The following is a 27,571-nucleotide window of genomic DNA, read 5'->3' as shown; positions in this document are numbered from 1 at the left end:
CAAAAGACATTTTTTCATGTCTATTTTAAGACAATACTCACTTGCCCATGTGCATTGAAACAGGGTATGCCCCTGTAATTGTTCCTCCTGTCCTGTCCATACTGGCCAAGAAGAGATCCCTTCGTCCAATTCTAATATAAGTGAAAGGGGACGAAATGCACAGGCAATGCTAAATAAAGTTCAGCTGAAGCTTATAAGAGGATTCAGCAGATAGACTGTACATACTAAGTCCACATCTAAGTGAACTTGTATTGCAGGTGTCATTGTCTAAGCCTACTGTAAATACAAAACATGTCACAGTATCTTTAGTAACAGCCCAGGTATGTGCCTGAATCTGAAAACAATATTTGGCAAAGCAGATACAGTGTGTTTCATACACATATTTGCTCTTTCCTTACTTTACTTGAGGATTTCCATTTGATGCTACTTTTTAATTTTACTTCATCTCCGAGGCAATTATTGTTCTTTTTATTGTAATGGCCTAATTGTTCTTCCCCTTCCTGTCCAGTAAAATGTGGAATTTTTCTGATAAACTAAAGGGTGAAGTGTTCCTTTGTGTTGAAAAAATTCTCCTACTTCGTAAGCTAAATAAACTCTTTAAAGAGCCTCTTGGATCAGCTGGAAAATGCATTGTCACAAAGCTGAAAACAGAACTTTTTAGAGATACTTGGTTCTCACAGGACAGCGACGCTACAGCCATATGATGATCTTATAGAATGTGATGCATTGCTGTAGATTAAACTACCCAACAGTATATAAAGGAGTTAGAATTAGCACAACCTTAAACATCTACAACAATAAAATGCAACATCAGGGATAAACATCCAGAAACATAATAGTAAAACACTGACACTGGGGACACTTGGAACATTCGACTGCACAATGAGTACTTTTGATACTTTAAGTCAATTTTGCTGCTAACATTTACATACTTTGACTTAAGTAAGAAAAGATCTGAATACTTCTTTCACTGAAAATAACCAACAGTGCCCATTCAAGTTTTCCTGTTTACTGTAATTGGATGCAGCTCCAGGGCTCTTACTTTGAAAAAAACAAACAAAAACCAAAATGTCCTTGAAATAAGAGTGACCACATACATGTCAGCATGGGTATTGTCTTTATTGAGGGATGAATAGGTGGACACCACATACATTACTTAACCTGTAGTTGATCCTCATTTAATTAACCCCTCTCTGGTCAAATTCATCATAAGCCTCAGCTGTATAGAATTACACTCTAATTATTAGGCCCCAAACCCTGAGGTGCCCTTGGTCACTGGCCTACAGCTCATGGAATCTCCTAATAGCGAGTCAGGGCTAATTGGGAGACAGGTAAGGTTACATGTGACAGCAATTAAAGTGAGCGCAGGGCCAACCTCATAGCCTCGGGCGAGGCCGCCGCTGCACTCAAGACCCTAAGTGTGGTTTTGCCTTTTTAGCGCTTTCTTTACTTTTGGGGAAAAAGCAAAGTTGGGACCTACTGTTCCTTATTATTTATGTTTATTATTTATGATGGAGTTTCGTCTCGGGAGTAGGAAAAGCCCAAATATTTAAAACAATCAGCTAGATAGATAGATACTATATATATAGATAGATAGATAGATAGATAGATAGATAGATAGATAGATAGATAGATAGATAGATAGATAGATAGATAGATATGATAATATATCCATGTCATTGAGAGGGGAAGTGTGAGAGCGTGTCTAAACACATTATCACTTTTCAAACCTCAGTCCCATGCAGCAGAGAGGCGGTGGGACACTCGACCCCCCGGCAGTGGTGTTGTTGGAATTACCTCCACATGACAAATCAAGACCCTTTCTGGGAAAATAATCAGGTCCCTGCTGCTCTCGGCGTGGAAAAAGCCCCATTAGAGAACAACACTGTCACTGTTAATTACTGCAGTGGCCTTTTGTTGTATTACACAACAAACCGTCAGAATCAACACTTTCTTGACTGGTAAACTATTTAGGGAGTTTTTATGGCTTGGTGAGAAGTTTGGCACCTTTTGTTATTGTTGTGGACTTGTGGAGCAGAGAGGAGTGTTTCTGGGATATTTGAAATAGTGATTCTGCAAGATTGGTTGTTTTTTGGTACAGTTTAGGCCACAATATTTAAAGGTGGGATTGAATAAGATGTTGTTGATTCTAATCTGTTAGAAAAAAAACATCAGTGGGATGACATGCACTGGACAGCTGACCCAAGATTGATGACAAAGCAGTGCTGCATGGGTGGATAAATCGGTTGGTATACTGTGACCTTCAGTCCTTGCTCAAAATAATAAACAACATCACATATTTTCTGAAAAAACATACATTTTTATTTAATGTCATCAACCCTAAAAATACCCGGAGAATCAGACAGCCGGGGCCCACACACATCATTTCTTATATCTTAAAGACGTGTTTTACAAGCATATTCAAATATTCTTTTTGAATAATAAGTTACAGCAACTATAGTTTTCTACACAAACTACTATATACTTCTCCCCTCTAATTAACAAATCCAGAAGCTATGAAAATGCAAATATTCATTCAAAATCATTTCAGTAACTCCTACTTAAGTAAATTCTTATTTTATGTACACTGGGGTTTCAGGTTTCCATATCATACTTGTGTAAGCTGCATATTAGACCACAGTTAGCCTCCAAATTAGTCACAAAATCATGCTCATAAGTACACGTCTTAAACTGAGATTTAAGATGAGCCCAGAGAAACTTTATGCCTTCCGCCTGAATGTGAAAACAACCTTCCAGCCTTCATCCTTCTGCACAATGGAGGTCAAACATCCACATTAAGTAAGAAAAAGCAAAACACATTTTTGTGGAGAAGGTCTTTAAATCCCTTCCCTGCTCATTATGAAGATGAAGACATGATGCTGCTTTAACAGAATATAGATGCAGCACTAATATTTTCCAGAACTTATTTAACTGTTTAAAGTTAATATTAATTACATATTAACGACAGGTTTATCAGACCTGGTCTGGGCGCGCAAGATGCACAGCACTGTATTGTCAATGGGACACTAACTAGTGTAGCCCACTTTAAAGTACTTGTATCACAACAACCGCTCCTGTCAGTCAAACCCAGCCTAATCGACCGCGGTCCAATCAGAAAGCTCCTTACTTTTTTAACAGACTTTGGGGGCCTATCACAACCGGCCCTTCACGTCTCACCTCTCCCGCTGAGGGGAGGGGATATGACCTTATTTGGCAGTTATGACCTTATATGGAGCGCCGCCAGGGGGCAAGTCGTACGAGGCAGCCTGCTGGTGACACTTTCCCCCAAATTGTAGCTTTGACTCTCGGAGATGGGGCAGACAGTCGTAGGGTGAAGCGATACACTCGAGCGGCAGAGATTTTTGTGCGGGCAAAGTGTCTCTTGTTGAAGCGTCTCCCGCGCGGACGGTCACCGAGGATATTTCAGGCTGTGTGTTGGGTAAATAAAGACCAGACTTCGCTCTCCAAAACCTCAGTGCGGCGCGCAAGAACAAGAGGAACAAGGAACGCCTCGGGACTGAGCCTGATACTGTTTCCACGAGCTTGACGGGACTAAATAAATCCGTCACTGAATGACATGAAATGCGGCCAGCGTTGACTCGAGCGTGTCATTCGGGAGGCAGAATTGATCTTGAGTGAGTCCCAACGCAGTGCGGCGGACAGACCGGAGCGACCCGGGGCAGAGGGGCGAAACATTGTTGTCTGCTGTTCCGCCTGTCTTCCAAATTCGAGAGGCGAGAAAGAAGCGAGATAACATTTTATCTTTACAGCCGACGCGCTGACTTATTGGACTGACTTATTCCAAGAGGTCACACTCTGAAGAACAACGTGTTTATGGATTGCTGCGCAGCGAGGAACACCCGGAGTTGTAGGCTACGCTCGCATGCGTCGATCATGTTGATACCTCGCTGTTGCTGTGAACTTTGATAGATGTTTACAGAAAAAAACTCAGTATTATAAACAAGCGATTTAAAATAAATACGCTCACATAAGCTCAGATTGACCTCTGGAGGAAGCGCTTCTTGTTTTTTTTCGCCCTCCCTCGTTTTTTCTCTCCCAAGACGTCAGGACGGATCCCTGTCACTCAGTCTCTCCTTCTGTGATTTAAACAAAGACCGAAGTGTTTGGGGATAGCATGGCAATGGTAGTAAACCAGTGGCCAGAGAACATTTCTGCAGATCCGGGGTCTCAGCTCCAGATATGCGGCCAGGAGCCCGGCGGGGCACCGGGAACCCCCAACGGTTCCACCCCAGGGAACGACGCACTTTCCGGGGACAAGATCCCCAACGTGGACTGCATGGTGTGCGGGGACAAGTCCAGTGGGAAGCATTACGGGCAGTTCACCTGCGAGGGATGCAAAAGCTTCTTTAAGCGCTCGGTGAGGCGGAACCTCTCGTACACCTGCCGGGGGAACCGAGACTGTCCCATCGACCAGCACCACCGGAACCAGTGTCAGTACTGCCGGCTGAAGAAGTGCCTGAAAGTCGGCATGAGAAGAGAGGGTAAGACCATAGGTGTGTGACGGATGTCCGTGTAAAGTGTGGCACGGTAGACATTTGCTTACTAATCGTATTATACTGTGTAAATTTGTGCGTAATGTTGCTCGCCGTAAAATATCAATCTTAACAGGCCATTAAGTCTGGAAAGGCAGCCGTAAAAAATTTTACTGTTTTAAAACAAGCGACTGACTGTTAACAATCGACTGAGGCTCTTTTTTTTATTGCTTGTATCTAGCCTAAATCATATATTTGCACCAAAGTAGATCATCGGTTGCATGAAAACACATTTGAGAACATTCTGGACACAAACATTTGAATTGGAAACAGTTATTTTACCACATTTTCGTCTTGCTGTAAGAAAAGAAAAAAAAATACATTTAAGATTAGGCTGACACTCTTTCTGTAATTATGCCCTTTCACATGTCACTAAAACGTGGCAGTGAGAGATTATGTGCGTAAAATACGCGTCATGTTTTGTGATGCCTGTTGATCTAATGGTTATGTGCTGCACAGTTTATAGGCACTGTTGTTATGGGTAAATAATCAGTCACCACCTGCGGCAGCACAATGCTTCTTATTTCACATTCATTTAGGCTAACAAATCCAACCCATTCGCCTGGGTTCGCTCTGTTCTGTGAAATCCCTCCTTTGTCCCGCTGTTTTAATTATGCTGTTTGCTCACCGACACCCAGAGCCGCTATAAGAGGATGCCGCTACATTTGTTGTATTGTGTTGGATTAACAACGGGTCAGTTAGTGTCAAAAGGGAGCAGTGGAAACGTGTTTGTGGAGAAGAGGCTTCCCTTATCAATGATCATTCAGCGGCTTCATTCCATTCATGGGAGATGGGACGCTGCATTTTTTTAAATGTTTTAAACCGAATGGAGCCAAAATTTCTTTCTTTCACCATCTGTGTTGGTTACTGATGGGTTCATTTTTTTGTTTTGTTTATGCACTTTGGATAACTAAACTCAATACTTTATTTAGATAATCTCCTGATGTAGAGGCAACACGTTTTTATATGATCAAAAAGCACTATAAGAGCCTGTAGAAATATCAGATCGTCTGCATGTATAATATAGCCTATTTGAAATTAATGACAATGTCAACAGCTACGTGCACACCGCTAACTAGCCTATCACACAGCTTTAACACAGGTGAGCCATGGGCAATAAGGCTTTTTTTTGTCTTGTGAGTGCAACAAAAGTGCTTTTCAACCACTTATCCTCAAAAGTTTGAGTCTTTAATGAAGATGTCACCCTTCGCCCAGTTTATTTTCCCTCTCAGAGGACAGAATTAGGGTCAGCAGCCGCATCTCAGTGAGCAGTCTTGCTCACGGACACCTCGGCAGGGGATGTTGAAGGACAGACAACCCAGCCGCCCTTTGAGTCCAAATGTAAATCCACAGACTGTGGAAATACCCGTCCTCCTTAGAGCCTGAGATGAGATGATCCCTTAAGGGTCTCCACTGCTATGCCTGTGTGTGTGTGTGTGTGTGTGTATGTGTGTGTGTGTACTGTACACACAGTCTCCTCATTTAAAATACCCGCAAGCCACACCGACTCGGCCGTGCTTGTTTCCGACTGAATGAACCCGAGGTAATCGCCTGACGCGCCGCAGCGTTGTTTACTGCAACAGCAACAAAAATCGGATTCCGTCTGGTAATGAGAAAAAGTTAATTCATTCAAACAGGCGAAAGATATCGGTAGAGGGGAGATTTTTTTTGTATGTAGTTCATGTAAATCCACTCATCTTATTTGTCTTATTTTGGAAATAGTCTACGTTAGCTATCACTCAAATAAAAACCGGAAAGTTATTTTGCATGCAAAATAAAAGGGTTATTTTACTTAATGTGGCAAATCCTTTAACTTTTTCGAAGGGAACAGGTTTCTAGCATTCAGTTCAGTTAGTACAAGTTTGGTTAAATATGAGATTATTGCAGTGCCGAGCTTACAGCGTCGAAGGCTTTATATTCTTCATGAGACACGAGATACGCCTTAAGAATGGGAAGGTAATCTGTTAGATGAGATAACATTAAGATGATTTGCTTATAGACTGTAGGCTATAGTCTACACTGCAAAAAAAAATGCATCTTAACAAAGTAATTAGTGTCTTGATTTTCTTAAAATAAGTGAAATATGTTTTCCAGCACAAATTATTTCTTTCAATTCATTTTTAGATAATTTCAAATGTTGTTAAAATTCTGTTGAAATAAGGGCAGAAAAATCAATTTAAGGTTTTAAAACTCATTATCTGCTCATTATCCTCTTGTTTTTTGTTTTTTTTCAGTGCTGGCTTATAGTTGTGTGTAAAAAAAAAGGCTTAAATGTAGAGCAGGTCAACTTACATTGGCTGAGCTCATATGTTGGTGCATTCGGGGTCAGCAGGATTAAACTGTGCCATTTAAATCCTCTTTGTCGGCTGACTTCTGTTTATCAGCATTCATTTGTCTGCGTAGGACAATTTTTGTTAGGACGCTCTTCCGGCAATTTGTAAAAGTAGAGAATTAAAAACCAGAATTTATCATCCTACTGATAAATGTTCTGCATCAATCAGTAAATCACAGACATTCAATTGTCCTAGCTATTTCATCATCACTCCTATTGTTTTAATGAAGTAAAAGTCACACAAAAAAGGACATTTGATTATTTGTGTACACATAAATATTCATGAATATCTGAAACAAAACCCTGGCATTATTATTTTATCGTTGCATCTACAGGAAATTAAACACTGCTGCATCCTAGAATCCAAACACTGAGTGTCAACTGAAAAGTGGCCGGACTGTTAAAAGCACACAGACTCTGTCATCCTTCCCTACATACATAAGTCATGTTTCATCTACATTATTCAACAGGTTCACCTCAGGTTGTCAAGGGGACGCAGTGTTTATTCTCAGTTATGATCCAGGTGAAATATGCATTTGATTTTTCCGTTTTACATTCCCAACAACATGTGAAAGTTCCTGAAAAGATACATTTGAAATGAAGCGGAAGATCACAAGTGAAAATGCATGTTTGCTAAAAGAGTTTGGCATGTTATGAATCATTTAAAAACTTACTTAGTTTGAAATGTACAAAAAGTCTGAGGGAAAGGGCTGGTTCATGGAACAAGTTATATATTTATAACAATTTTAACTTGTTTTATTCACAAATTAAGTATATTGAGCTACGTAAAGAGGATGTTTTTTTGGATAGCCCTGTGATGTAAAGGCAGAAAAATCAGCAGGAGAAAGTCTGATATTGGTTATACAAATTACAGAATCGTTTGGTATCACTAACACTGCTGCGTGACTTTTCTGTTAAGACTGAATTAATATTTAGCTTTCTGAGAAGACATGCTAAATGTTTCATGAGATTTAGAAAATCTTTGCTTTCAAGTGAGTTTCTTTTTTTCCCTAAAGGAGGATGTTTGACCTCTTTCTGCAGACTGCTGTGTAGAACATAATATCATTTGTTGGAGACTTTTATCCAGAGCAGCTTTCAGCACCATGGCAGCAAACAGTTCTTTGCTGGCCTCAGTGGGAATCAAACCGTTAAAAAACCTTGGCAACGTTCGTGTCATTGTCTCGCCACGCAGCTACACAGAACTCTGCTCTTGTCTCTCTGTCAGTTTCTTAGCTGAATAGGAAGCGGAGAGGCAAAGAGAATCAGCCTGACAGTTCCTTTGAACTGGAGTGAATGTTTTAATTTCCAAGCAGCCCACAAGGACGAGCTACTGACGTCACTGAGGACAGACTGACACGCGTGGTAGTTTACTGCTCTGATTAATGCACAATGATAATGTCATCTTGTTGCTGTGTGTGTGTGTATGTCGTGAAGTCTTGAAAGATACCTGTGTAGATAAGAGCACACCAAACACATGCAGACACACAAAGTGTAGCACAGTAGAGTGTAGTGATAATAACTGGTCTTTTATCACAGGTAGGGCTGGATATCGTTCCAAAAATAGTCTTTAAAATCTTTTAAAATCCATAAAAAAAAAAAAAAAGGAGTTACAACATTACACATTTCGGTACAAATCTTTTTTTCTTTTCTTCTTATAGCTCCATTACACCTATGTGACTCACACTGTAGTCAAGCCTCTCAAAATACAACAACACACACACGTTTGCCCCGTTACTGTGCGTAACGTATTTCCTGCCTCTACGACGTGTAACATTACACAGCCAATCCCAAGCATTATTAGATCTTGGTAGAAGCATGCTAATTGGCTCACTGACGCTAATGAGATTTGCTCCTTGGGTATTGAAATTTGGTATTGAACGACAAGGCACTTTTTTCAAATCTCGATATTATGGAGGCATTTCGGTCGGTGCCAAAAAAGTATCGAAGTTCGGCACCCAGCCCTAATAACAGGAATCTGTAATACCTGCATGGAACGTGTGCAGTGGAAATGCTGCTGCCTGCTCTGACCCATATTGCACTCTGACAAAATACCAACAGTAGCGGGAAATATAGGTCAACCAAAACTAAAACATTAATAACAGACCGGCTCGAGTCAAAGTCCCAATGTGTGAACCGGCCGGGGCCCCTCCAGTGAGTAAACACCCCACTGGAGCACTAAAGTCTAACAGGCAGCGTGTATTGACTAATCCATACGCCACTGGGCAATTTAACACCAAAACACTGCCGTCTGGCCTGCTTTGGCTCTGAAAACCTTTACTTATCCCAGTAATTTAGCTATTGACAAATTCAAATACTTAACCCCTGTCACCACTTGTCGTTCATTATCAGAGCCACTCAGAGAAACATGGTTCCCATTCGCTCAGAACTGCCCAGCCTCCATTAAAGTGATACACTGCAGGTTGCGGCCTTATCTCCAAGGCTAACTTTAATATTACAGAATAGATGAATGATGCATAATGCTTCTGGACACATCAAGGTGAGGAGGCTTCATGTCGCAATATAACACAATATGACCTCTTCCCTATAAAGGTTGGGCTTCTTTCTGCACATCCCACTGTAGCACTGATGTCACAAAAGTAATGTGACCCTCTTCAGGTGCATTCAGTCAATCATTCTAACAAACCGACTGACCCTGGACTGTTTTGTTTGTGACTTAAGTAGCTCAACCTGTTTTTGCGTGTCACTCGTTTCACTTGTAATGACACGCACACGCACAAACACACGCACACACACACGAGAGAAAGAGGCACATAATTTGTCAAAAGCATTTAACAACCAACAAGGCTTCTCCTATATCTTTTGTGTAATCTAGCGCTGTGGTGGGATCTGTGCGCATTTATAATTTAGGCATTTAGTTGATGATCTTAGACACGCTCACCGAGTGGGATTTCAGCATGACAGGAGTAGATGAAAAAGAAGCAGAGGAAGCCACAATGCACCAATAACATTTACTATTTGTCCCAATTTCGGATCAACAGTTTTATGTTGATGTTTTAATAAAGACAGGATATTGGTCATGTCTTCCACCCTAATATGATGGAGGCTATTTTTGGTTTAATTCGCTCTGGTTTAGAGGTCCGCCACCCTACATACAACAGAAAGTAATGGTTAAGTAATGCTTTAAGTAAATGTGAAAATGTGTTGTTTTTTGTGTGGCCCTTTGTCGCCAATAATGAAATAATATCATTCATGACAGAATGAAATAGCTTGATGTGAAGCTAAAACCTTGTGCTGCAACACAGACTAATAATTGTCATATATGTTGGTTTGCAGCTCTCTTATTGGGTAAATGGTTCTGGATTTGAGCACCAGAAACCAAATTGAATTCCCTTACACTGTATTCGGGTGGCAGCAAAGGCTCAGTGGCAGATATCTCATATATAAAATTAAAAAAAGTGAACCAAAAATATCAGCATGGCTGGATACCACGAGGGATAAGTGGTAAATAAATGTTTTAGGTGAACTGGTCTTTTTAAATGTATTGCCTATCTTACTGTAAACATATTTGGTAAAGTAAAGGAAGCTCCAGCACAAAAATTGGTTTAACATCAGTTTCAAAAACTCAAATAATTCAAGTCATAGGATCTATTTTTACTGATGACGCAAGCTGATAAATTACACATGAAGCCAGGCACCTAAGAGGTGTTCAAAAGAAGACATGTATGCACGGATGTCTTCTCCAAAGGCTAAACTCCCAGAAAACACATGAACGCATTGCCCTGCTGTGGCTCACTGTGTGTTTAATAAAGAGGGGAGGGGTGGTGTGTAAGTGTAACTAAGGATGGCGTGAATCACGGAGGTCGGGGTGAATTTGGTCTACTAATTAATTCAGGAACTGCCTCATCAAAGTCTGAGAGAGAGACTGAGGCAACAGCATCCACACAGAGCAAAGCCACCAAACTTTCTCACGCAAATGCCCTCTGCCTTCCATGTCTCTGTCTCTCTCTGTCTGTGTCACTGTTTTCCCTCTCGTTCCTGCACTGCCTCCGGTTTCTCTGCACTCTCGTTCTGTTGTGTCTCTTACGTTTCGCCGCTCTTTCATGTTCGACACACAACTGAGGACAGAGTCGGTCCTCTTTCATTGTGCAGATGGCTTGTTATTAGCAAGGTTAGCTGACTAGTAAAGTTGTCATGAGCAACGCTTTTATATAAACAATTTTGCTATGCTCTATTTCTTTCTCTAATTTGATGATGTGTTTTCCTTCAGTGGGGCGCAAAAGTTTACAAATTTGAGCAGGCCCTCCTGTACGGTGGCCGAGACGGTTCAACACAAACACAAAAGCCACAACACAAACACAAAAGCCACAACACAAATAAAAAAAGACACAACACAAAAACATAAGTGACGATGGAAGTGAGTCTGTTGTTGACAGAAGGAGCTAGCGGATGAGCAGGAGGAAAGTTCTTGCATGTTTGAGAAGTGAAACATGGTTCCTTGCTAATAATGATGACTCTCGCTATGTGATTGTCACAAATAAGCAATGTTGTTCAATATCTTTTTTATTTTCACATGTATGTACTCTGCCATTTAGGCTACGAATATAATATTTGTGATTTAAACAGCTTCACTAAACATGACAAACTATAGACTTTAAACGTAGCACTCAGGCGTTAAGACGCTGGGTGCCATTTAGATAATGTTATAGCTGTAGCTTCGTATAGCCTAAATGGCAGAGTACATACATATGGAAATAAAAAAGATATTGAACAACATTGCTTATTTGTGACAATCACATAGCGACATTAATCATAATTAGCAAGGAACCATGTTTCCCTTACTTACTCAAACATACCAAAACTTTCCTCCTGCTCATCTGCCAGCTCCATCTGTCAACAACAGACTCACATCCGTTGTCGCTTATGTATTTGTGTTGTAGCTTTTGTGTTTGTGTTGTACCTTTTTGTGTTTGTGTTGTGGTTTTTGCAGTGGTGGCTTAATGGTTAAAGAAGCAAGCTTGTGACCGGGAGGTTGTCGGTTCAATCCCCAGACTGACAGGATAAAATCTGGTTGGGGGAAGTGAAAGAGCAGCGCTTGTCCCTCCCTCATTACCACCACTGAGGTGCCCTTGAGCAAGGCCCTTAACCCCCAACTGCTCCAGTGGAGCTGCTCAGTGGCCAGCAGATCAGACTGTGGTTGTACTGGGCAGCTTCCAGGTTTGCATGTGTAACTGTGTGAATGTGACAGATCGTCGTTGCAAATGAGAAATTGTTCTCAATCGACTTACCTGGATATATAAAGGTTAAATAAAAAATAAAATCGTGTTGAACCGTCTCGGCCACCGTACTCCCGCACTGTGGCGCGCCTTTTGTTCCATTAAGGATGTATTAAACGCTACACTTTCAATGTTTTCTTCTCAAAGATACACAGACCAGCATTCACTTACTTTTATATTAGCAACTAGTATCAAGACATTGCAACAGTATCTTTAAAGTGTCTTTATAAAGTTGACATGTTGAACTTGTTAGCAAACCGTTGCTTATTTACACATCCAGCTTTTGCTTTCCACTAACTCCTGACGGACACATCTGTCTCTGTAGCTGCTAAATGCTCCACTATGTGTCTGTTTGGTGCTGCGCAGGTAGCATTCAGTGGTGTTTTTTAAGGCTTTTTTTTAAGAGCAGTAAGAGTAAACCAAAACAGTAAAGTATATTGGCCGGTAAACTAAAACAATAAGCTGAAATGCGCTAAAAAGCCCTGTAAAGTAGTCCTGTGATCTGTTACGGCCTCCATTTAAAGGAACAAACAAAGGCTTATAAGGGATTGGAGGTGTGTTTCAGCTTTAATGGATAACCGTTGTGTAATGTGTTGTAAATGCTCAACTAATTGTTTTGACCATTGTTTTTCTGGCAGCACAAAGTGTTTCTGTAGAATAAACAGAAGAAGAACTTGCTCTTGCACAATAGCATGCAACGGGACAAATACTTTTGGACCATGCACTCAACCAGACTGTGTGAAGCCACAGTCCACAGTATATGTACTTATCATTTTCATAGGCAAGTACAAAGTTATGCATCTTATTAACAGTGTTAGTGACCCCTAGAGCAGTGTTAGCCAACCACAATGGCTCCAAAAAAAGAGAGCATCACAGAACTGCCCGCTGTTTGATTGACAAATTGTATATGAGAATTTCAGAGTATATTTCCATAACTCTTTCTGCTCAGTAAAATCCCGTTTGTCTCTTTATCTCTTTATCTCTAACTCTCCTGGTTTACATATTAGCTCCTCTCTGCCTCCTATCTGACTCTCGTTGGGAGCTATGCCCTGCTGCAGAGCAGTGACCTGCAGGTCAAAGCTCAAAGCCAAAATAAAACTGTGAGCAGCAGGGATATTACCTTGGTGTCACATCACACACTGCCCTCTGAGCTGGAGCACACCCACGTACATGTACACAGGCTTGCAGTGGCACACACACATATGCGCTGACACACATGAAATTATATATTTCTTTTATCTTCCAAAATGTTTTTTTTTTAGCTTTACAACCATATGTTTTGAAGTTCCTTTGGTTGCAGGATTGCAGAATGTTTCTAGTGTTGTAAACCTCTCTCATACACAAAAGCACATATGCACGCTGTGGGAAGTGGTGACATCAGGCACAGGTTCGTGCAGGATAACGTGTTTTATTTTTCTCTCGCCGTTGGAAGCTTGAAGAAATGGAAAATCTACTCATTGAACACAACTGTCAGACTGAGCCAAATCTATAATGCGTCTGTGTTTCCCCAGCACCGTGACCTTTGAGTCCAAATGTTGATAGGCCTTAATTGTATTTAGCTGCTGTAATTCCACTAACAGTCTGACCCAGAGGCTAATCCAGGGCAGTCAGGCAGCGAACTGTGCACTCTGCCAGCTGCCATTTGCTGAAGTGGCTTTTTAAAAGTCACAGCTGAAATGTCCCAAGATACCTCTGTTTACATGCACTTTCCTCCTCTCCCTCGTTATCCTGCCATCATTTTTTGCCCTACCTATGTACACGGGACGCAGTTTTGTTTGGGGTTTTAGGGATTTGTAGTTCTTTTTTGTGCTTTTTCTGCCCTCAATTTGGTATCAGAATATTTTTGTTTGCCAGGAAGAAGGATGTTGTATAGCATTAAGATTTCAAGTCTTCTTCCCCTCTTGTTGTCTGATGACAAGCTCAGTTAATAGCATTAAGCTCACCCACAGTGCACCAATTAAAAAGCAGGACACAGCTTATGGCAGACACCCAAATCTGACTTTATACTCCCATCCCCCCTCTTTATTCTCTATCTCTGACCCTGCTTTCCTTTTTTGTCTTATCCTCAGGCATCTGTTTTTTTTACTAATGTCATTTCTGTCTCTCTCGCTCTCTTGCTCCCCTCCTCTATGTCAAAATAATACATCTCTCTGCCTCTACACTTGTCCGTCTTTCTCTCTATTCCTTTGGACATTTCCATAATTACCCCCTCTCTCCCTTTTCTTTCTCTCGGTCTCGTCCAGCCAGCTGTAGGCGAGGAAAAACAGAGTGTGAAGTGTCTCAGTCAGAAGTACTCAAGTGCTCTGCCTCTCAGCCACGAGTGACCCCCCACAATGAGGCTTTTGAAAAGTCAAGTGGATCAAGTAGATCCGCCACCATCTGCAGGATTAATCAATATGAGAGCAGATTCATAGCTGTGATTTCACATATCAGAGATGTGAGAGGCAGCAGGGTCCCAACAGGTCGTGGAATTTGTGGAACATCATTAAATTTTGAAGAATTTGACATATTCCCCATCAAGGTTAGGGACAATGCATTAGTGCGAAGCCCAAAAGAAGTGGAAAGCCAGGTTGCTCACCCCAGATTTTTTTTTTTTAGATGACATTAACAAGCCAGGGCAGAGGTTCCAGGTTATGGAAGTGATCTGACTTAGATATTTCACGGAAGAGTCTTTCAGGACTGTCCTCTCAGGGAACACGACAGAATCAATCCTTTCAAAAAGTGCTCCAAAACGCTCAAGTTCAAGCCTAACTAACTGCTTCTTTGAACCAAAACTACAATGATTCCCCAACCCTAACCGAGGTGTTTCTGTGCCTAAAGCCATAGCATTGTCAGACGATGAAACAGATTTATTCTTCAACAGTGAATTATAACGGGCAGTTACAAACAAATTGTTTGACGTTTAATGTGGAGGACTTGTTGAGTCTTTCACTGTCAGTCAACTTCTCTGACTGACCGCAGCAGCACTGTATGTTTTAGCAGTCTTTCATTTCACACTCAAAGCACCTCAGAGTGACTGAAAACATATTTGACCAGGTAATCTTTGTGGAAATTGCAGTGCCTTGCTCTACTTTCACCCCTGCTGCTCACAGTGGCGTTTCATTTTTCAAACCCTGCAAAGACAGACACGTGTGGCTAATCTGACAGCCGTCCTTTGCAAAGCAAGACGAGCGCGGCTGGAGTGCCAGTGACAAGGAATGTCCCATTGTGCAACATCTTTGTGACAGGCACCATCTCTTCATAGCTCAGCCCAGCGAGACTGTGCTGTTTGCCAAAGGAGACCGCATTCTTTTCCGGGAACACGCGGGTTGACACAAGTTCACAGGGAAAACTAGTCGTTTGAGGTCAACACCTTTTGTGCAGAGGTATTTTTTTCTGCTCAGAGGACAGGCTAGAATTAAAGGCATTTTTATAACGCTCTTGAGTGTTTTGACCTCTCGTTTTTCAGACGTGCTACGTCCGCGTTCAATTGACACAGCTGCTGTGTGTGAGGTGACAGGTGATGCAGAGTTGAAAAGCATTTTCCAAACCCCTCCTCCTCCTCCTCCTCCCTTTTATTACACCCCTCTCTCCACCTCCTGCTTCCACCTGTCTCTTTATGTAAACCATCGCTCTCTATCTGAAGCCTCATCTCAGACTACATTCAAATACATTGAACTCTGCACCTTTTCTGTCTTTCCCCTCTCTCTGCCCTCAATCTCCCTTTTCTCAACTTATCACCTCTTCCTCTTCATCTTATCTCGCCATTTCACCCTTTTACCTAATTTTTCCCCCTCACACGTCAGGCGTCTGTGTGTATGTGTGTGTGTTTTGTGAGTGTGTATATGAGCTTGGCCTCTGCGTGCCCTATTTGCCTCAGCCATTTTCCGGCAGAGAGAAGGGGGGGCATCGTACCGTATGTATTTATGTGTGGTGCGGGCATGTGTGTATGAATATGCGGGTGCATAACATATGTAGGTGTGAAGAAGCGGTATATCTTTACCAGCTGCTGCTTGTCATTACTCATTGATGCACAACAGCAGTGCAGAATGGCTTTGGCCTGGCCACTTTCCACCGCTCCACTGAAAAGGCAAGCGCTGACATATTTAGGAGTCAGAGAAATGTTCCTGTCTCCACACTTTTTGCCCCTTTGACCCCATTCTACAAACCCCCCACCCAACACATTTGACATGCCCAATTTCACTCCTTCTTTTCTGTCTTCGTCTCCTCTCCCTTAGGCGTCTCATACAGGCTTTTAGGATTACTTCGCTTTACATACAGGCTGTGCAGAGGCCGTTTGGATGTAGATCAGGTTTAGGTGTAAAGCCGGCCTCCTAAAGCATAAAAGTGTAATAATAACCTGATGACAGAGATTTACTGTTAAAAGCTGGACTGAGATGAAGACAAAACACAACCACTAACAAATGTCACATTTTCATTGATTAATAGTTCACATTAATGCGTCCGAATTCTCATCTTCACCTGTGTTGTTTTCCATCAGCTGTACAACGAGGACGTACATCGAACTCCCAGAGCAGCCCAGGACAGTACCTGACCAATGGCACCGACCCGTACAACGGCCAGCCCTACCTATCCGGCTTCATTTCTCTCTTGCTGCGCGCCGAGCCCTACCCCACATCTCGCTACGGGGCCCAGTGCATGCAGGGAAACAACCTGATGGGCATTGAGAACATCTGCGAGCTGGCGGCCAGGCTGCTCTTCAGTGCTGTTGAGTGGGCCAAGAACATCCCTTTCTTCCCCGATCTGCAGCTCATGGATCAGGTGAGTCAGCGAATTTGATGACTGAATAGAATTTACTTTAAAATATCCGACCAGCAACTTCAAAGGAATAGCTTGACATTGTGGGCTTATCACTTTCTTGCCAAGAGTTCAATGAGAAGATCGAAACCACACTTATGTCTGGACGGTATGCTCTACAGCCAGTAGCTGGCTAGCCTAGCTTAGCATAAAGACTGGAAAGAGGGGGAAACTGCTAGCCTAGCTCTGTCCGAAAGATAACAAAATGTACCTACCGTCCTCCAGGACGTTACTGTACCTGGCCTCATCAGAGACAGAGACAGGCTAGTTTTTCTCCATCTTTCCAGTCTTTGTGCTAAGCCAAGCTAATTAGCTGCTGCCTGTAGCTAATCATATTTAGTGTCAGACATAAGAGTGGTATAATTTTGTATCATCTAACTCTCTACAAGAAAATTGATTTAGTAAAATGTTGAATTGTTCCTTCAATAAAGCATGCAAGGATCACACACACACACACACACACACACACACACACACACACACACACACACACACACACACACACACACACACACACACACACACACACACACACACACACACACACACACACACACTAGGAGAGGGGATTTGGCCTCCAAATGTAGAAACTACATTATATAACATACTGGGTGCCTTTCTTAAATATCAACCCAAAACTTAGCAACATTTTTCGCATCACATTTTTTTCTGTTCGTCTACTTCTATAGAAAATGTTGAGCCAGTAAAAAAGATTTGTTGCCATAATCATAATTAAATTATCCTGTTCCATTTAATCAAAACCAAAAAAAACTGTAATCCAATGAAATATCATAATTTCATTAAGTATTATCAATAAACACATTATTTATCACATGCACCCTTTGCTTTCATAAACAAAAAGAGACTATAAATAATTAAAATAAAATTATTTTCCTTATTTGTGAATCAGTAGCATATAAAAGAAAATCAGTTTGGTTAATATTCACTGAAGGCGGAAACAGCCACAACAGACCTGATGTCAACCCTGCACATGTAGATTTATACCAGCTGTAAAGTGTTGGCACGGAGTAATCGCCTGACCTATAAATATTCACATGCACCCTGGGCAGACATAGTCATTACAAATATGTCATGCTGTAGCTGCACTATATCATTAATATATCATTAACGTCATGTCAAGATGTAGAATACATGCGTCCTGTAAGTACTTTGTGGTTCTATGCTTTCTATAAGTCTTTTCAACCTGCTATCAAAAGACTGTTTACACCTGGCATCAACACGTATCTTGTAATTTAACTGCATCTAAATCATACAGCATGTGTCTAGATTATCCAGGGTAGACAAAATAATGTAAACACCTAAAAGAAGAAAATGTGTGACTAATAGTAATGATGGTAACCATTATCTTAAATTTTGCTTCAAAGGTGGGTCATATTACAGTCCTTCCAGAAAAATGCAGAGTTTTTTTGTGATTGTTGCGGGCAAAAATCCTTGATTATGTGGCACGTTTTCTTAAAAAATGCGATGGAATATGTGGGATATTTATGCAATTTTATGAGATGAAATTGCGTGAACTTGCAAAAATTGCGGGAACTTGCAAAAACTGCGGTTCGATGAAAAAGAGAAAAAAAATGATTCCCCCAACACCCTGCTTTTTTTTATTTTTACTTTATTTCAAAAAATTGTTTACAGATATTCAGTCATCGCAATACGTAAACAAATAACATACAAAAATATATACAAATGGCTGCTCTTGTGTGAAGTAAACGCAACATTTTTCAACTTTCTGCTAAGATATATGACTTTTTTGCAACGACAAAATATATTTTGCGCGGAAATCTGCAATTTATGCGGCGAAAGTGTGGCCCCCGCATAAATATGCAGACTTTGGCTGATTATGCATTGAATTATGCGATCACATAATCACGTTTTTCTGGAGGGACTGATATTAGGTTGAATGCCAATTGCAGGTCATGTAAGCCCCGTGTGTGTGTGTGTGTGTGTGTGTGTGTGTGTGTGTGTGTGTGTGTGTGTGTGTGTGTGTGTGTGTGTGTGTGTGTGTGTGTGTGTGTGTGTGTGTGTGTGTGTGTGTGTGTGTGTGTGTGTGTGTGTGTGTGTGTTGTGTTTGTTTTGGGGGAGGCATTTTTACAGGCCTTTATGTATAGGACAGTTTAGATTTGAAAGGGGAGAGAGAGGGGCAATGACATGCAGCAAAGGGCCGCAGGTTGGAGTCGAACCTGCGGCCGCTGTGTCGCAGAACCAGGCACCCATTTTACCATCTTTGTGACCTTTTTAAAACTGACAAAGGTTTCATCACATTATAGTAATTCGTCCGTACAATCAGTTTTTGACAGTTAAGCTGGTTTGTGTATGCTTCCTTCTTTTTAATTAATATATAACTTGTTGGGGGAAAAATATTGTGCATGAATGGACCTTCTTTATCTAGTTTGCATTTCCTCTTTGATAATGTGACCACATTACGACTATCTCCAAAGGTGGTTTGAATTATTAGATGTTTAGTGCATCTCGTGTTCGTTTACGCTTAGAATTAATGTGTTTTGGTGCTATTGAATTACAGATTGACTCTGTAACTCAAAGGCGCTTGTTGGTGTGCAAACATTGAACGATTCTAAAACATGTTGTAACCTTTTAAATCATAATTCCTATTAGATACATTTGAATTGATTTGACCCTGTAAACGCACCTTTAGTAATTTGAATGAATTCTTAATTTTATATTTATGATTAAAAAACAATAACTGTCTTAAAGTATAAAATCTCAAATCCAGATCTGTCGACAACATATGATTTAAAAATGTATGTTTTTTTTTTTTTTTTTTATATTCTGCTGAAAGTTGAATAATAATGATAATAATTTCCTTCCTGTATTAACCACTATATGCTACCTGTATTCCAGGTGGCGCTGCTGCGCATGTCATGGAGCGAGCTCTTTGTCCTCAATGCTGCCCAGTGCTCCATGCCACTTCATGTGGCTCCTCTGTTGGCAGCGGCAGGCCTGCACGCATCGCCCATGTCAGCAGAGCGCGTTGTGGCCTTCATGGACCACATCCGTGTCTTCCAAGAGCAAGTGGAGAAGCTGAAGGCCCTGCAGGTTGACACGGCTGAATATTCCTGCCTCAAGTCCATCGTGCTCTTCACATCTGGTGAGTTTGAATGAAGCACATGTGTCACATAAACAGTGGAGAGTCACAGGGAAACTGCATGAAATGGCAATGGTGTCACGTAACGTTGAAACAGGATGTTAAAGATTTAAAGGTGCCCTGCCATACAAAACCGTTTTTACTTGCATTTTTTGAAATATGTTAGGTCCATATGTGTTTGTGTTATGTTGTGAATGTGAAAATGAACTGTTACCTCCTTTGTCAGCTCTAGCCACTGAAAAGAAATAATCAGAGAAATCAGGCCAATTACAAAAGCTTGTCAGTCTGACATCATGTTGCCTGAGCTCATTACTATTCATTAGCTCGCCCAGTTGGGCTGGGTAAAGGAGTCTGACAGTCAGGCTCTCCTTGGCTAGCTGTTAGCCAATCAGACTCAAACAGCTTAGCTTGTTGAATATTAATGAGAACTGGCAGAAATCGAGCTGAGTCTTCCTGTAGGCTTTCTATACCATGCTAGAATGGCATGAAACAAGGACCAAAGCATTTTTTCCACAAAACTTTTTACAGAATCCATGGTAGAACTTCAGACATTACCACAAAGTAATGAAATATGTGTGGCAGGGCACCTTTAACTAGTGGTGGAAGGCTCCAGACTGGGTAATCAAAAGTTTAAGAATGATTCGAAATTTATGACCCCAAAATGTCAAATCAAAGGTACAGTATTACTCTAAGCTCTCTAAGAAAACGAGACAAAACTTGGACATTGAAAGAGAAATAGGAGAAACCTCAGGAGAGGAAATTCAAAGAGCAATCGTGCCAGACAGTTGAGGATGCAATTGATGTTGCACGGAAAGAAAGTTGTTAAATTATATAAACGGACAGCTGTAAGTGTTCATAATAAAATAAAGTTTAACAGTAGCATTATTATAAGTCAAATTTTGGTGAAAGAAAATCAAACACCAAAAAAAGTCCTCCAAAAAAAGATCAAATGATCAATTATTTGTTAAGACTAACTAGTATTCCTTTCACTTGATCTTTACCCTCGACTCAAACTCAGACTCACAGAGGATTATGGGTAGATTCTGATGTCAATAAAAACATCACCTGTCTCCTGTGAGTAGCTTTACAATTGCTCATGCAGAAAGAGAGGATTTAGCAGGCAGGTGAGCTGACTTCCGTTGGCACAGGAACATTTGGCACAGGTTTATTCATGTCGACAGGGATGCTTCATCGCAGGATATGGGAGCACTTGTAAACAGCTTAACCAGAGTTAGAGAAATGGCCAATAGTAGGGTTATTCTGTACATTTAAAGAAGGTAAACTCAGCAGATAATACAATTGTTTAATTATTAGGGCAAAATAAATTGAATTAAATAATAATTAATTACTTAACTTAAAATGGAACCTAAAATGACTGCCTTATTTTGCTTTTGCCGTGTCTGAATAAGCGCTCAAGTAACTTTTACGTAAAATTCATAACCGCAATCTTACGACATAGTTCGGACCTAGTAACATTTCTGCAACACTTTCAACACGCCACGAGTCTGAACTGAATGCCATCAGATTAACGTAAAGGCTGCGGCAGCACAAGGTGAAACACGCACAGAAAGAAATTAAATGTGCGTCTTCTTCTGCCTTTTTTTAAGAGCACTGTAATAAATCTCTCAACCATCATCTCCTTTGCACAAAAAATAAAATGACTTTAATAACTTTAAGTCGTCCAGGAGATACTTCTCATGTTGGATCAGTCTATAAAAATGTCCGCAGTGCAAGACAAATGCTTTACATACAGCGAGTGTGTAAATAGGAATTAATGTGAGTATCGAACGTAATGTTTTGTCATTCGTTTTTTTTTTTTTGTGCACGGACAGTATAAAAGAAGAGAAGAAGAGGAGGCGAGCATCTTTTGCACTAAAAATGGCGGCAAATTAAGGCTTTGATGCAAACATTTGTTTTAAAATCCATCAGTTAGAAAACATTATGAACATTTACATAACTGACACCTATGTCTACATGACAAAAGGCCATTCAACATACAGATGAAGCCAGCAATGTATTCAAGTCTAAAAAGCTGGCTCATTAGCAACATTATTGTTTACTAAATAAGAAGCCAAAAGGTCCTGCAGGCATTTATCCTTGACACACAGATCAAGAGAGGACCAAATTCCTGTGTATGATTGTCATTTTTTTTTTACATTACTTGAATATTTAACCACAGAATAGGAAGTTCTTAGTGCCCAGAAAACTTTCTTCCGTCTACTGTGTTGGAATCCAGTTTAAGCTCACGGATGCATGATGCCGACTTCAACTGTACTTAACCTGCAACCTTTTCACCTCCGCTGAGCCTGACCGAGATGTGACCTCAAATAATGCTGCAGCAGATATTATCTCATTGGCTCCATATGTAAATGCTGCTGCTACAGCCTTCCCACCAGTTAGTCATGGTCTCTGCCCTCCATGAATTTCACTGTAATTTGATCACTCTCTCATACTGTAAAAGAAAGCTATTGATCCCGTGAGTAGCTGCTTGTGCCTCACTGCCATCACTTTTGCTGGAGTTAACCATAAGCTTTTACCTGAAGCTTTTACTTTGGTTTTTTAACTTTGAGTGCTCCTTTGCTAAGTTGTATTTTGGTTTCTGCCCATGTAATACATTGTTTACAAAATCTTCTGGGAAAGACTGATAAAGTATATTTTTTATTTAGCCTACAACACACCCAGAAAAGTATATACTGAACCCACCAATCCATACCTCTTAACAAAAAGGAAGCCAGAGGCCATTATCTGCCAAAATAGCATCTTTGTGCATTGAGTGAACATGATGATGATGTGGCAATTTCTCACCTAAATTAAACCACTCTCCGTTTGACGTAATTACAAACAAAATACCTTCCTGCTAGCATAGATTTGTCTGTTGTCTGTTTGCGTCCAAAGCGCTTTAAAAAAACAACAGGGGACTTGTGCCTCACACCGTCACTGTGTGGAATTATTTTCTCCCCACTGAGCTGCAGACAAGATTAAATAAAATACAATTGTGTCACACCTTGAGGAAACCCAAGAGATAGGCATTGTTTTGATACTGCTTGTATATAAACTCTGTTGAGGTTTATCCCAACAGTCACTGTGCTCTAGTGCCAGCCAAAATACTGTCACATCTGGGATATTTCACTGAGAGATCATGCTTTGTGACCCAAGGGGAAACGGATGGTGAAGAAGCCAACACTGAGATGTCTCTCTCCTTGTTTTTTTTTTTTTTATTTTATTGCTTCCCCCTTTTTCCCTTGCATGGCTTGTCAGATTCACTCTGCATGTATCTAGCGTCTCTCTTTCATGTATGTGGGTGGCTGTGGATCCACCTCTCCCCTCTCTTCCTTGCTTTCATCAGCCATCTCTCCTTCATGATCCTATCTATTATTGAAACCAGTCATTCACCCCTCCTCCCTATGCTCCCCAAACCCAAGCCCAGCCCAGGCCCGGGACCCCTGCCCCCACCACGGGAGTTGAATTATGTATGGTGGGTTTCAGTGAGACGGAGGATTCGCAACAGCCACGGCCATGACCTACATAACCCCTGTAGCCCTGAGCATCCCATGTGACTTCCCTCCATGTGGGCAGATGTACCCACATGTATACACGTCGCAGAAAACTTCAAATGTCTTGGCAAAAGAAGACAACACATTTAGTAAAACGAGCAGATATTAAAACAGAAATCTGAATTTAATGGAGACAGACATGCACACACGCATACACACTTGATAGACCCGTTAATGAACCTGACTGCTGCAGAACTGGTAGGATGAGCTAACAATTTTCGACAAACACCAATCGTCTCTCACCTCCCTCTGAGTCCCCTCCCTCCACTCTCTCAGTGAAGCACAGTCCCATCAAGGCACATCAGAGAACGGGCATCTCAGTCCTGCCACCCTGATCCCTCACCCCCACTGACCCAGTGTGTGCCCAAGGATCAGACAAAAGAACACAACGCTTGGCGCGTAAGGGCGCCTACAGAGCTGTCGCTTCGGCACGCGATGTGGTTTCAGTCACACAGACAGCTTTACTAATCCCAACCAGGCAGTGGCGGCTTTGTCACGCAGGACCCAAAATGGCGGCCCTGACAAAAAAGCAGTCCAGCTGCCCTTCCGAGTGGACGGACACAGCTGAAATGGGAGTAATTATTCACTCAGAATGATGAGAATAATTGCCGCTGGGGGAGGGGAGGGCTTGACACACTCAGTTAAGATATGACGTCAATTAAATCTTTTGGTTGTATGGATCTATGCCTCAGCAGGGTTTACACAGGGGACAGATCAAAGTGTGACAGGTTTAAAAAAAAATATGTGCCAGCGCTTTTAGACTAAAAGAACGTGCTTAGAAGAAATTGCCCTCATCGAAAAAACCTGTCTTTCAAATGAGGGTTCATTCAGGGGGCAGAGTCAGAGAGTGCACCCACTGAATGTACAGTATGTGGCAGAGTACAGTGAAATGTGTCTTTGTTTTGAGTTCACATATCTCTGACCTCCTTTGCTAAATCCCCCGTGCCCTCCTCTGCACACACAGGGTGCGAAAAGTATCGCGCACAGTGTTACACACTCTATCGGTTGTGCGAGACTCTTGCCAAGGCGGGGGCCTGAGGAGGTGTGAGGAGGCAGGAGGCAGAACATGACCTCCAGCTGCGAGGAAAGGGAATGCTGTAGTGTGCTGTGAACACAGACCACAGGGGTGTAGTAGATGCGTATCTCTGTAGTGACAACCTCGATTTCCTCAAGTTTCAGCAAGAAAAAAACCTGTCAGCTCTTTTATTACATTTGATTACCCCACTGTGACGGCATTATTTCAATCAACTAGATGAGATTTGAAATACATGTACAGTACCAGGTCAAGACTTCACATTGAGCCACCCACTTAACATCCACCACGAGTTAAATCAAAGTTAAATTCTCAGTTATCAGACACAATATCAACCTGATAACCGGAACAAAGATAAACATCAGACATGACAATTTGTCATTTGTCCCGTGTAGCGTGTCATTGATCATGTTTTGCAGATTCTGTTTACTTTCTTGCAGTTTCCTTACAGACACTATAATAAGGATGATAAACCATAAATCGTTATATTGTCTTCCTTCCCTCTAGATGCTATGGGGCTGTCCGACGTTTCCCACGTGGAAAGCATCCAGGAGAAGTCCCAGTGTGCCCTGGAGGAGTATGTAAGGAACCAGTACCCCAGCCAGCCAAACCGCTTTGGACGTCTCCTCCTCCGCCTGCCTTCCCTGCGCATCGTCTCCTCTCCGGTCATCGAGCAGCTGTTTTTCGTTCGCCTGGTAGGCAAGACACCCATTGAGACACTGCTCCGTGACATGCTGCTCTCGGGCTCCAGCTACAACTGGCCTTACATGCCCACCGTGCAGCGCGACCGACCCATCTCCCTCCACTACAACGAGAACGGGCCCTGAGGCGGAGAGACAGACGGAGGAGAAGCTGCGGGAGAAATACAGGCTGAACGTCCATCTGAATACTCATCCATCCATCCTTCCTTCATTCTCTGCGTTCAACTTCTCAGCTTTCCCAGAGGAAGCATCTCCCTCACCATTCCGCTCACAAACCCAGGTCGACGATATAATCCGTTACCGTCCCGGTTACACAAGCCAGCCAGTCATTTACCATGGCCATTGCAGAGACTTGGTGGTCCCGGTGCAGTCTACATTTGAGATGTGGCACGAGATGGACAAGTTGGTAGAACAGGTTATTGTAGTTCACCAGCAGGTCTGTTGGACTCATTTCAGATGTCAGTCTCACACCCTATGAAAACAAGGGGCAGCAAAAGACAAAACATTTGCTTTATTGTTGGTGCTATGCCTACATTTACAGAGGCTGTGCAAAAGCATCTTAGTATGGTGAATATTGAGCAAGGGCTTTGCCAATGGGACTCTACAACCAAGAGCACAAGGCCCGTTGTATACTTACCAATTTTTAAAAAGAAAGCCAGAAGCCATTAAAAAAAAAAGACAAATGCCAAAATGTCTTGGACTTTTTCAGAGGACATGTTTTAATGTGTGTTTGTATTAGCACTGTTTATATGGAGAGAAAAAAAGTCATGATTGTGTCCATATGTACAGTATATCGTTGATTCATCTAAAGCATATTAGGGTAAAGCTCAGGTTCAAAGGGTGGAGAGACAGACAGACAGACAGACAGACATGCCAATATCAGTACAAGAGCAAAAAGACAAACCCACTAAAAATTTACACTTATCAGCAGCCTGTGCCAAAGCTGTAAAAAGCATATTGTTTGGATATTTTTGTGGTAGTGTTGGTGATGAAAGTTTATGTTTGGTTGGTCTATAATTTGACTATATACTTGTTTTTGGGTCTCAGGGGGAGAGAAGGAGTTTGTAAAAAAAAAAAAATAAAAAAAAAAGCTTAGGCACTTGCATTGTAACCTAGTCAGAACCTACACTTATTCACTCCTGTAAAATCACAGCACTGGTAGATTCATGCTACCCATATGGCATTTGATTGATCTACATTTTTACTTTAAAAGGCCCATTAAAACTCCTTATATGTTGTTATCACAGGAGTGACACAACTCATCCTCATTGTTGTTTTATTGTCATGATTGTCAATATTGGACCTTTTGGATTGATGGGTGGGAGGGAGCATTTTACAAAACTAGCTGTACTTGCCTTAGAACAAAGATTTTGTCACTGAGCATTTATCTTATGACTGTGCCATAATCTCTCGTTACCTGTTATAACAGGTATTATGTCCTGTCAGGAGAGGAAATGGACTCACATGATGTAAAATTGATTAATGTGCACATAAAGTCATATATAGAAAAGTGATGCAAAATACAGAGATTTTATTAATGCATCAATAGAGAGAACCGGCATTTCTGCTTTATCATCAGCACTTTCATTTAGACCTCATGCGAGTTCTTTTCCACTTCCTGATGATATTGTCATGTAGGGAAAACCCCCTCGACTCATGTCGTTTGAGCTTATCGTAGCGATACCGTAGAGAAAAGTATCACTAACCTCCGAAAACCTCAGTCTATGTTACAATATTATCGCAGTCGGACTTATGACTGTGACTTAGCTTAGGACTATTTTAAGTTTTTATTTTATTTTTTTTCTTCTCTTCCCCTTGGCGGAAGCAAGTTTGTTTTGACATTTTCACATTTCCAACATGGCACTGTGGTATCAACATTGGTATTGGAAAAGCCATCTGGGACCTTTAGAAAGCTGTCTGTTGATAAATGAATTCACAGAAAGTTCCTATGAGTTTGTTTTTATCCCCTCTACTTTTGTTTGGAAATATGGATTATCCATTAATTGAAATAAAATTCTGTTGTTCACAGTATGTTTCCTGTAGTCTTTTACTGTCATATATAATGTGTTGTAGCTAAAAAAAATGAGTACTTTAGTCTGGTCTGTGATTGGATGTTTCTTGAGGGAATGCACCTTGAAAGACATATCTTCTCCCCCCAAAGTTAACAGTAACACTATGTAAGTAAGTAATTTATTTGATAAAGCACCTTTCACAGACGGAGTCACAAAGTGCTTAACACAAAAGAC

General features: G+C 41.3%; 1 protein-coding gene across 2 annotated transcripts; it reads left to right on the top strand.

Annotated features, from left to right (window-relative positions):
- The first annotated feature begins 3,272 nt into the window (after window positions 1-3,272).
- nr2f5 (nuclear receptor subfamily 2, group F, member 5) lies at window positions 3,273-27,353 on the top strand. Of its 2 annotated transcripts, none has more exons than XM_039806254.1 (4): window positions 3,273-4,514; window positions 16,600-16,880; window positions 19,794-20,040; window positions 25,132-27,353. In XM_039806254.1, exons 1-4 carry the CDS (start codon window positions 4,136-4,138, stop codon window positions 25,449-25,451), a joined length of 1,227 nt encoding a protein of 408 aa, XP_039662188.1. In that variant the 5' UTR covers window positions 3,273-4,135; the 3' UTR covers window positions 25,452-27,353. The 2 variants fall into 2 exon arrangements, with proteins under 2 accessions (XP_039662188.1, XP_039662189.1); XM_039806255.1 differs by having other exon boundaries at window positions 3,276-4,502.
- Window positions 27,354-27,571: the final 218 nt, after the last annotated feature.

Source organism: Perca fluviatilis, chromosome 7 (assembly GCF_010015445.1).
Source record: "Perca fluviatilis chromosome 7, GENO_Pfluv_1.0, whole genome shotgun sequence".
NCBI classification, from domain to species: domain Eukaryota; kingdom Metazoa; phylum Chordata; class Actinopteri; order Perciformes; family Percidae; genus Perca; species Perca fluviatilis.
The sequence above is the reverse complement of the archived record's forward strand: the minus strand, read 5'-3'. Positions and strand labels throughout refer to the sequence as shown.

What these genes read in the sequence shown, in the direction of transcription:
- nr2f5 (XM_039806254.1), top strand. Translation starts at nt 4,136, where the DNA reads ATGGCAATGGTAGTAAACCAGTGGCCAGAGAACATTTCTGCAGATCCG. An exon ending in AAGAGAGGGTAAGACCATAG is followed by an intron (nt 4,515 to 16,599) that starts GTGTGTGACGGA and finishes GTTTTCCATCAG; the next exon opens with CTGTACAACGAGGACGTACA. An exon ending in CATCGTGCTCTTCACATCTG is followed by an intron (nt 20,041 to 25,131) that starts GTGAGTTTGAAT and finishes CCTTCCCTCTAG; the next exon opens with ATGCTATGGGGCTGTCCGAC.